Genomic DNA, 11,875 nt, shown 5'->3' with positions numbered 1-11,875 from the left:
ACTTTTATTAATAGTTGTAGGGGAGAGATGGTAGCTGTAAAATAAAGCCTGTGTGTATTTTGTAAATCGGCTCTTTTTTTTTTATTGAAAAGTTTATTAACAATATATAAACATACACACATAAAAATAGGCACAAATACACAGACACATATACACACATAAAGATATTATATATTATAATTATGTCTTCGAAAATATAGACTAGGGAAAACATAATCAAACATATGGTACACATATAAACATTTTAAAATTGCGTTTTTCCACACAAATATTTCAAAAAAATTATTTAATTCAGCCTTTTCATTTCCTCTCTGGCATATGGTGCAGCCCTATTCTTCTGTTGGCCAGATTGTTTGCGTCCTGCGAATGGTGGCCAAACGATAATTTGTTTTAGCCAACCAACGCTTTCGCGTTTTGCCCTGCCGTCGCAGATGCTTTGTTTTGCTGAGATTAATCGCCTTTATTATGCAAATTTTGTTTTACACTGGAACAAAAGCTGTATATTTAATGATTCTTAATAGTTTTTTTTTCAATTAATAAGATGTCATATTGATGACCTGGTTAATAGAATGCCATGAAGCCGATATTAAAATCATTCTAGTATGATAAGCAAAAATTGTTGTTTTTTTTCTTGGTCTTAAAAACAAAGTGGCAAGTCGTGTTTTGGTTTTATCTTTGGAGAAATTGATATTGACAATTTATAATTGCGATGTCAGATCCGGAATTAAGAATTTGCAAAGTGTGCAGCCGGACAATGATTCTACGCTGAATGGGCCATAGGACAACTGTAGGAACGAGACCAATCATCATAGCAGGCCTGAACACTGGCCTGCAACGTCGCAACCTGTGGGCAGTGGAGACCAATAGCTCGTTGCCAGGTTGTACAGAGCTGTGGTCTCCACTTCCCACAGGATGCGACGTCACTGGTCAGTGTTCAGGCCTTCTATAACGAATGGTCTCGTTTGGAATGGTCTCGTCTGGAATGGTCTCGTTTGGAATGGTCTCGTTTGGAATGGTCTCGTCTGGAATGGTCTCGTTTGGAATGGTCTCGTCTGGAATGGTCTCGTCTGGAATGGTCTCGTTAGGAATGGTCTCGTCTGGAATGGTCTCGTTTGGAATGTTCTCGTTTGGAATGGTCTCGTCTGGAATGGTCTCGTCTGGAATGGTCTCGTTTGGAATGGTCTCGTCTGGAATGGTCTCGTTTGGAATGGTCTCGTCTGGAATGGTCTCGTCTGGAATGGTCTCGTCTGGAATGATCTCGTCTGGAATGGTCTCGTCTGGAATGGTCTCGTCTGGAATGGTCTCGTCTGGAATGATCTCGTCTGGGATGGTCTCGTCTGGAATGGTCTCGTCTGGAATGGTCTCGTCTGGAATGGTCTCGTCTGGAATGGTCTCGTCTGGAATGATCTCGTCTGGAATGGTCTCGTCTGGAATGGTCTCATCTGGAATGGTCTCGTTTGGAATGGTCTCGTCTGGAATGGTCTCGTTTGGAATGGTCTCGTCTGGAATGGTCTCGTTTGGAATGGTCTCGTCTGGAATGGTCTCGTCTGGAATGGTCTCGTCTGGAATGGTCTCGTTTGGAATGGTCTCGTCTGGAATGGTCTCGTCTGGAATGGTCTCGTCTGGAATGGTCTCGTCTGGAATGGTCTCGTTTGGAATGGTCTCGTCTGGAATGGTCTCGTCTGGAATGGTCTCGTCTGGAATGGTCTCGTTTGGAATGGTCTCGTCTGGAATGGTCTCGTTTGGAATGGTCTCGTCTGGAATGGTCTCGTCTGGAATGGTCTCGTCTGGAATGGTCTCGTTTGGAATGGTCTCGTCTGGAATGGTCTCGTCTGGAATGGTCTCGTCTGGAATGGTCTCGTCTGGAATGGTCTCGTCTGGAATGGTCTCGTCTGGAATGATCTCGTCTGGAATGGTCTCGTCTGGAATGGTCTCGTCTGGAATGGTCTCGTTTGGAATGGTCTCGTCTGGAATGGTCTCGTCTGAAATGGTCTCGTTTGGAATGGTCTCGTCTGGAATGGTCTCGTCTGGAATGGTCTCGTCTGGAATGGCCCTCTAAATTAGTAACAATTGGGCAGCTATATACATTTTGTACAGGGCCTTGGCATTTAAAACCTCAGATCTGGTGATTTAATCTGAGTTCTCATATTATGTGTGTTTGTCTTTGATATGAAAATTATTCATCCATTATAAAAAAAAACACAAACTGAAGGCTTACAGCTAAATAGGCTACAGTATTGAAGCACAGTGAAAATAAATTTAATATTTGAGTCTTTCTTGATTGACAAGCTGTTTTGGTGTCGTTGAAATTAAGAGCAATCAACTAACTGGCTTGCATTGGCTATTCTATTGTCTCAAAGAAAATTTGTATCCGCACCTCTCCTCCCATCCGCACCCCCAAAAAAATGTTGTATGAATACTGTTACCTGTGAAAGCCGGTCTTCAAATGGCCCCACCTTAATTGCATGATCAATTACTATGAATTAGTGTCATCGTCTAATGAATCGTTATATTCACCCAGATCTAATTTGCATATGACCCTTTGACGTGCGGGTCACCTTTTACAATTTTAACACCTTGATACAGTGGAAGTCATTTGCAGAAGAGGTTTAAAAAAATTTTTTTGCGAAGCATGCTGGTGGTGAGGAAAAGGGGGGGGGGGTGGAAACACTGCAGTCACGTGATGTTGGCCCGTCATCTTACTTTCCCGCTTGTGACGTCACACCCGCACACGGCGAAACTAACGAATCAGAAGACGCCTTGCTGCGCGGAGACCACGCGCTCGGAGTCGTCCTTAATTAGACTAGCAGCGGTGAGAATTAATCTCTTTACGAAGTGCAGGGGAGAAAAGGGGTGAAAAAAAACGGGTGGACAGAAGGAAAAAAAAATCTATGATTCCTCTGTTGGGAAAATTATCAAATTAGCTGTAAGCGTGAAGATCTTAGGGACCTCCACAGGACACACGCGCGCGCAATGCCAGTTGACTAAATGGCGGGAGTGTAATGAGACATTCACTCTCCAGTTTAAAAGATTAATAATTTCCCCAATGAAAAGCTACTCTGTTTTTGTTGTGATCCGTTTACGTCCCTTTGTTGTTTTTTCTATCATCTCCCCTTTTTTTTTATTACCCGTCGCTAGGACTTCTTTCCGGCCTGACATTTCTGCCCGGAAAGCGACAACAAAACGGGTTTATTGGCGCAAAAGAGAGGCCGGGAGAGAAAGAGACCGTAGAGGAGAGGAATTGTCGCTGCGGCTAAAAAGCTTAAACGGTATAATGGCGAGTGGATGAACTGTGTATTTCCCGCGGCTTCCTCGAATGGGGTCTTTTGTCGCTAAGAGATTTCAGCAATATCCGGAAGTTGAAAAGCGGAGTGACCCGGCGAGCCAGGGCGAGTTAATAAATTAACTTTCCTGTTGGTCTGAGGTTTGTCTGGTGTGATAAAAGGTGTCAGAGAATTACAGGGGCGGCAACCTCTTTTCAAAGGTTCACGAAAGAGTTTAAGAGATTAATTTTTATGTCAGAGTACAGGTCAAGTCAAAGACGGGGAAGATATTTATAACAAAAAAATGAACAACGATTAAGTCATAATGTAGAAATGGTAAATTGAAATGAAGAATAGAGAAATGTGTGTATGCGTGTGTTTGTGTGTTAGGGTGGGTGCGTGGGTGGGCGGGTTAAGGAATGGGAGACCTAAGAGAAAAAAAAAACAAGAGTCTAACAAATAGATAGATAGACAGACAGACAGACAGACAGACAGACAGACAGATAGATAGATAGATAGATAGATAGATAGATAGATAGATAGATAGATAGATAGATAGATAGATAGATAGATAGATAGATAGATAGATAGATAGATAGATAGATAGATAGAGATACAGATACAGATACAGATACAGATATAGATATAGATATAGATATAGATATAGATATAGATATAGATATAGATATAGAATAGAATAGAATAGAATAGAATAGAATAGAATAGAATAGAATAGAATAGAATAGAATAGAATAGAATGGATGGGTAGATAGATGGTCGGATAAATAGGTAGACAGAGAGATAGATAGAAGGAAAGAGAGAGGGAGAGAGGAGGGAAAGATATTGATGGATGGATGAAAGGATGGATGGATGGATGGATGAAAGGATGGGTGGGTGTATGGATGGATGGATGAAAGGATGGATGGATGAAAGGATGGATGAAAGGACGGACAGACAGACAGACAGATAGATAGATAGATAGATAGATAGATAGATAGATAGATAGATAGATAGATAGATAGATAGATAGATAGATAGATAGATAGATAGATAGATAGATAGAAACAAAAAAAGGGGGACGATAGATAGTATGCAATCATTTATCATTTTAGTTAACTAACTAATTAGTAAAAAAATTACCAACATTCAAAAAAAGCTCGACCAACAACAGGGTAAAGAGTGTCGTTTGGGGCAGCTCCACATGCATCTGTTAGCTTACTTTCATTATTTTATTTTTTAATGTAAAGTATTTCGTTGACTGGTTGGCTTCTTGAATTGACGCAACCAATATCATTGGATCACGTGATTTAATAAAAACGCTAATATTTATGTTCATCAAAATAAATAATAATAATAATAAAAATGACAGGCTGTAGTCATGGCAACGCACTTCGTGACGTAATTACAGGACACATGACAATAGATAAGTTAATGAGAAGAATCCATTATGGAGACGTTAACCTATCTGAAGTATGAAAAGAAGTGTAGACCATTTTATACCCCCATCTCACTTTCTAGTCTCTCTCTCTCTCTCTCCCTCTCTCTCTCTCTCTCCCTCTCTCTCTCCCTCTCTCTCTCTCCCTCTCTCTCTCTCCCTCTCTCTCCCTCTCTCTCTCTCCCTCTCTCTCCCTCTCTCTCCCTCTCTCTCCCTCTCTCTCTCCCTCTCCCTCTCTGTCTCTTCCTCTCTCTCTCCCTCTCTTTCTCTCTCTCTCTCTCTCCCTCTCTGTCTCTCTCTCCCTCTCCCTCTCCCTCTCTGTCTCTCTCTCCCTCTCCCTCTCTCTCCCTCTCTCTCTCCCTCTCTGTCTCTCTCTCCCTCTCCCTCTCTGTCTCTCTCCCTCTCTCTCCCTCTCTGTCTCTCTCTCTCTCCCTCTCCCTCTCTGTTTCTGTCTCTCTCTCCCTCTCCCTCTCTCTCCCTCTGTCTCTTTCTCCCTCTCTCTCTCCCTCTCTGTCTCTCTCCCTCTCCCTCACTGTCTCTGTCTCTCTCTCCCTCTCCCTCTCTCTCCCTCCCTCTCTCTCTCTCTCTCTCTCTCTCTCCCTCTCTTCCTCTCTCTCTCTCTTTCACCTTTCTCTGCCTTGTCCTTTCAATGCCCACACTCCCCAGATGTCAATCGGATATGGAAAAAAAAAATCCGCCTTTTCTTTTCTCTGAAAATAGCTTTTAGAGTAATAGCCCAGGAGCCATTGCCGTAATGGTCTCATTCCTTCCCTTAACTTAAATGTATCCTCGTCACTCGTACCGTGCTGATTAATTGTTTTATCATTTTAATTTATTTTGAAACGTTTTATTTATATCTACCACGCTAGGTGGAGAGGTACGGTTGGGGCCCTATCCTCTCCTGGGGGCGGGGGGGGGGGGGTCCACAGGACTAAGAAGAAAAAGAAGAAGCTGTTGAATAGTTGATAAAAATAATTAAATGGCATGATTAGAATCGCCATCTGAATAACAAATAAGGGATTCTAATCCTGTGTTGATACTAACCAAGAGTAGTAATAATTATTATTATAATAATTATACATCTCTAGTATCTGTCTCGAGCTTGTTTTGAGAATAAGATAAGATAAGATGAGATAAGATTATTTGCATTGGTCCCATCAAATGGAAATTCAGTTTGACTACAATAGACCACCTCAGCGTAACTACTGCACACTAACAATATAGATATCTTTGCAAATACTAACAACATTCACACATGAAACACATACACACTCACAATCAGCGCTTTATAAATGCACTTCTCGATAATAGAAGACTTAAAAGTAAAGTAGCAATTATACATAAAACACTGTACCATAATCGTCAAATACAAAAAAATAAATTTAATAAAATACTCAGAAAGACACAAAGATAAAGGCACATTCCTCGTCCCATATGCTAGGACAAATTTTGTACAAAAGCTCATTCTTCCCTAGTGCTATTAGAGCATGGAATGGGTTGCCTGAGCTAGCCAGAAAAAACAGTGACTTGGCGGAGTTTAGGTCACTGGTTAATATTAGTCTATTTAGTCTATGTCTTTATGCCAGTGAAGTCTTACCATACCAGCAGGTGATGGCAAAGTTAATTAGACTGTTGATGGTTGCTGTATAGAATAGTTTAATTATTGTTTTGTCGATGTTAAATTTTCTTTGCTTTCTAAGATAGAAGAGTCGTTGGTGAATTTTGGTGTAAAGGTTTTGTTTTGTTTTACATGTTTCGGATGTTCCTTCAGAGTTGAAGATAATTACTTCCTAGTCCAAACCTCCTGCAGGACGACGGGGGATGGGAGCGGGAAGGGTTTGAACCCGGGACCATCGATAAATCTGAACGACAGCCCAGCGCGCAAACCAGGCAGCCATTCAGGCCCACACCTATTAGAGGTCCTAGGCGGCTGCCTAGTTTGCCTATCTATGCCTAAAGCCGGCCATATATGGAGATCAATTGTCTGCTTGGGCTGTAAGTAAGTACAAATCATTTACGTAGAATAACTTCCCTGACCAATAATAATACTGTTAAATAATTAATGGGAATAAATTAATAATTACTGATCAGAAGACTGACGAGTGACGACCAACTATTATTGACCCCAATACCTAGCCTTATTTTACTTCGATAGTCTCCCAAAGACTTATCAATTGAATAACATAATTCTTGTTTACCAAAACATCTCTTCTTCAATGACTTCCGGAAGAATCTAGTCATCTACACATACACAATAGGGACCAATATTACTGACCCGTCTCTTTCTAGCTACTTGCCGAATTATGTCTAGGAGAGTGACAGCATCCTTGAGGGAATGTGTCTAGTGAATGTGTATAACACATAACAAAACTAACCTTCAATAGCAGACGAAATGTTTAATCATAACACGGGTTCACTCAAACATTAGTTATGAAAATATACATCAGAAAGATGGCTTTTATCAGGGGCGTAACTAGGAATTTTCCATCGTCTTGGGGCCCGGGGGGGGGGGGCTTGACCTCTTTTGGGGCCCTTCATTTTGCGTAATATTTAATTTTCAATGTAAAAAACACTTATTTTGGGGCCCCTCTCAAGTGGGGGCCCGGGGGATTTTCAAATTCTCCACCCTCCTCTCCCACCCTAGCTACGCCACTGGCATTTGTAATTAAAGAACACAATGGAAGATAAACAATAGGAAAGCAGTGTCTAGGACCTGAGTTCGAAGCCCCTGTTTCATCTTTCTTTTATTTATTTCTAGGTAAAAAAAACAAAAACTGTGTTAAGATTCGTCTGTTCGTGTATTTGATTAGCCGCGGCCGCGTGCAAGTAGCTCTCTCAGTCAATAAGGGCTAGTTTTCTTAAGTGCTAATAGCCACGGTTAAAGGAGTTTGCCCCCAAACTTAGCCGTGTCGTTCTTGTGTTCACAGCTCGTGCCGTTTCACCCCCCCCCCCCATACTCTCGTATCCACATCCTCTCTCTCTCTCTCTCTCTCTCCCCCTCATCCCACATACTCTCTCTGTATAGACGAAAGGAAACTCCAAAGTGGTCCAGTCTGTTTAAACGAAAGCAAAACACCGACGCGGAGCCGTGAAATCGCCCCTGCACTGACCCCTAAAGGACTTAATGGGTTTCAGCTTCCAGATATCGCAGCAGACTTGGCATCGTTCAGTCCAGGATGTCTGACCAAGTTGGAACAAAAAACAATACCGGGCTGAAACAAAGAACTGTTTTGAGTACGCTTTCTCTACACAATTACTAGTCGTATCTGAATAGTGTTTCCCAATCTGTGTTCCGCGGGACACTGGTGTTCCGCGAGGCCTGAATAAGTATTCCACGAACTACTGGAATAGTTAACTAGTAGGCCACCACGTGAATGATTCTCTCAAAAAAAAATATATGTAAGTAAAGTGTTCCGCTAAGAGAAACGTATTGGAAACACTGGAATAGATCCATAAACAACTAGATTGATGGATACATTTCTCTAGCTTCCAAAACGCAACACACCTTGCTTTTTGCTGTTTTTTTGTTGTTTTTTTTTTAACATTCGGACCCCCCCCCCCCCCGCCCCCCAAGAAATTCTTTAATCTGACCTTCAACTCTGGACGTGTTCCCATCTCTGATGTACATTATTTATGGGATTAATTAATATCGTCATTTACAAACGTTGACGCAGGATTTCTGTCTAACTGTTGACAACTTTTGTGACTAACTCTTGATTCAGGTGACTAACTCTTGATTCAGGTGACTAAGTTTTAACTCGGATGACTAACTCGTGAACTCTCGGGCTGAACTTTGAGTCGAGGGAAACAATCAAAGTAAAAACATCCCCCAAAACATCCCCCAAAAACAATGCCTGGTCTCATCCCTCTCTCTGCCGTGTCAACACTGTTCGTATCACGAGTCAGTCAGGGCAGCCCGCACCCCCTGGCCCTCCCTCGCCCTCCCTCTCCCCAAACTTCTTGAAGTCATCAAGACTCACACCTGACAGCACTCTCGGCGGATATATTACACGTGCGTGCACCCCAAAGCTTAGGACCCGGCTCCGACGTCTACACCCACTTGCGCCCTGTCAAACGCCTTTTAAACCCTCGTTCTACGAGTCGTCGCAGATGGCCCCCGTTAGCGCTCGTTAGGGGCCACGGGGGAGGGAAGCCGTGCTCTCTTTCTTGCAGACGTTCTACTCCCCAGCCGAGCACAATAAAAAGAAATAAAAATAATGCCGAAAAGGAAAAGGCGAACGGGGGCCCCCATGTTGGAACACATTTAGAGCACAAATGTAGAGAGGGAGGGGAAGGTAGGGATATCAGGGGGCGTAGGATGGGGTGCCGAACACCAGTTACATCCGGGTAACAAGCATTCGTACACTTTGGAGCGTAACAAAGCTAAGTGGTTCGGAAAACAAAGAGCTTCTGACACCATTTTGTTTGTAATGCTCAAAGACCAATTTACTGTAGCATTTGGGGGGGGGGGGGTGACTAAAGTTTCTATCTTCTATTATCAAAGAAAATATAAAAAAAATATTCGGGAATTTCCAATAAGCAGTTCGCATATTTAAAAAAAAAATAAATAAATGAAAAAAAATTAACGATTTAAAAAATAATTACAAGATATAAAATATATTACCTAAACGTGTTCTATTCTAGATGCAATGAGTTGATGGTAGATTCAGTCACAAGTAGGGATACACATTTCTAGATAGTACCTACATTTTCTTAGTGAAAAAAAAAAAAGAAATTCTTCCTTCTTATGTGTAAGTTGCCATTTAAAAACTATGAAAACTCTTGTAGACGTTACACGCTGTCCGGTTCTTTCGACAGACTCAAGCAACTCAGGAGTCAATCAGTGCACTTAGTCTCCTTGTTTAATTAGTGTAATAAATGCCCCATCTTGCTCAGGCGCCTCAGACACAACAGAATGAGACAACATACTATCCGGATACTTAACACCGAGAATAGAGGCCTTGTGAAGCGTCACCAAAGAGTGCCATGAATGCATTGACTGACTAGTTAAAAATAAAAGTACCGGGTTCAAATCTTTAATAGAGCCAATGAGGTTAAAAGAAGTGTCTTCTGAACTGCCTAGGACAACCCTTTCTCCTCGGGCTCACAAAATACATGTTACGAAACCGCATGCTAAAGAAAATACTACATGTCATAAGAGAGCTATAGCAAGGTGAAGACCAGAGTGCACTGAGTATGTTTCAGGGCCGGCCTTAGATATTGGAGGCCCTAGGCGAAATTAATTATTTGGCCAGAAATGAAATAGAATTTTTTTTTTAATCTAAAATCACTCCATGTATTAAAGACCTAGTGCACTCCAACAATGACACCGATGAGAATTTTCGCTATTTCTCCTCTAAAAAATAGTTTAGAGTTTAGAGTCATGTTCTAGGCCCTTACCGATGGTAGGCCTTAGGCGGATGCCTAGTTTACCTATGCCTAAGTCCAGGCCTGATGTTAGAGTAAGCAATAGTGAACAAACAGTAGGAATAGAGATTATGACTTCTGACTTCAATAGCAAGACAATAACATCTCATGATAAGTGTCAATATTTGATAAAACTTTGAGGTACGCTAAAAGACTGCATTCCATCAGAGCAAGTCATCAAATTTCTTTACACCAAAAAATAAAAAACACTACATGCATTGTAGAGGACTAGATTATATCTGAGGTTTATTACCCTAATAAATGAAATGACTCATATTGTCAATCCTTAAAGGTACAGGTCGAGTAAGCTAGAGGGTGGGGTTTAAATGGATTAGATGACTAGGAGAGGGGGGGGAGAGAAAAAGGGGATTACTTACCTGGATCAAGGTGATAGGCGGATGAGAACAGACCGCAAAGTATGCCATGAAGTCGACCGATACAATTGAAGCGAAATGTCTTTAATGGAAACTAAGGTTCCGTCGTGTTTCAGATGAGACTCCCTGGAATGGCCCGGGTCTGTTTTAGCGAAAGAAGGAAATAAGGAGGAGTAAGGGGTGGTGGTGTTCTCTAAAGGTGTGAGAGAGATGGAGGATGGCTTTGAGATGAGGAGGAAAAAGATAGTTTAAGATTATATACCGACAATTGAGATCATAACAAAGCGACCCTGTCGGATGGTGAGGTAAAAAGCGGTGGAGGGGTGTGGGTGGGGGAGGGGGTTGTCTGCGAAGATGGTCGTATGGTACCCATTGGCGTGACCTTTCCGTCAGAACAGCCAGGGAAAGGTCCTCTAAAAACATAATGATTAGATTCCGATACTCTGCTGAAATACAGACTCTACTCCGCGCTGAGCCATCTCGCAGGTGCAGGGGCGGAGACGGAGGGGGGGGGGGGGAGAGACACGGAAAGAGCTGTTAAAGATGTTCCACCAGCCGCCATTTTATGTCCGTTTTCGTATTAGGCCAAATGTTTTCTTTATTCGCTTCATTTCATCTTCAGCGTGAATCACGTGAATCACGTGAACAGAGCTAGCAGACGCCGGCAATGGTATCAACTTCATCTCTAACGAGTTGCATGTGAATATCTACTGAAGATAATGAGTAGCGATATATCCAGCTAATGTCACTAGCCACCAAACCAAGCGAAATGAAAAAAAAAATACTTTAAAAAATAAATCATATTACGTGTATCAATTTGTTTGTATCAGTCATGTAATTAAATTTGTAATAGATATAGACACACAATAATAAATCTGTGCGTTTAAAAATATTATTACCATTTTTTGTTTGTTTAGCACAATCTCATGCTTTTAACTTTCAATACGATCCTATCACTTGTCTGGAAAGGGGTAGAAGCGAAGGAAGAGGATATCTGGGTGGTCGCTTTTCAAATGTATTTATAAAAAAAAAAAGGGAACGACCTGAATTTAAACTCTAGTGCTAAGGCCTCCTCAGCATCCTCAAGCCAACACGTTAACCACTGTGCCTGGGAGTTGCTTATGAATATAGGTTATATCGTTATTTATAGTTATTAGCAAACCTGTTTTTCTACAATCGTTAAAGGGGACACCAACTGACTGGGAAAATCAAAATTTATAAACGAAGTCAATTTATATCCCTTTATTAGTCAAGTAGAATTTATTTCTCTTCTTTGAGATACAAAACTAAATAATTAATTAACAATAGTTAATGAACTAATTGTTTTTTTTTGGTATTATTGATTCTTATGTTGGCATGTAGAAGAAATAATTGTG

At 41.5% G+C, this 11,875-nt stretch overlaps 1 protein-coding gene across 1 annotated transcript; it reads right to left on the bottom strand.

Annotated features, from left to right (window-relative positions):
- Positions 1-927: 927 nt before the first annotated feature.
- On the bottom strand, positions 928-10,550 carry LOC106054272 (germ cell nuclear acidic protein-like). The gene is made up of 2 exons (XM_013210066.2): positions 10,503-10,550; positions 928-2,055 (listed from the first exon to the last, which is right to left on the bottom strand). The coding sequence occupies exons 1-2, from the start codon at positions 10,548-10,550 to the stop codon at positions 928-930; spliced, it is 1,176 nt and encodes a 391-aa protein (XP_013065520.2).
- Positions 10,551-11,875: the final 1,325 nt, after the last annotated feature.

The sequence above is a fragment of the Biomphalaria glabrata genome, chromosome 1 (genome assembly GCF_947242115.1).
Source record: "Biomphalaria glabrata chromosome 1, xgBioGlab47.1, whole genome shotgun sequence".
Taxonomy (NCBI): Eukaryota; Metazoa; Mollusca; class Gastropoda; family Planorbidae; genus Biomphalaria; species Biomphalaria glabrata.
The sequence above is the reverse complement of the archived record's forward strand: the minus strand, read 5'-3'. Positions and strand labels throughout refer to the sequence as shown.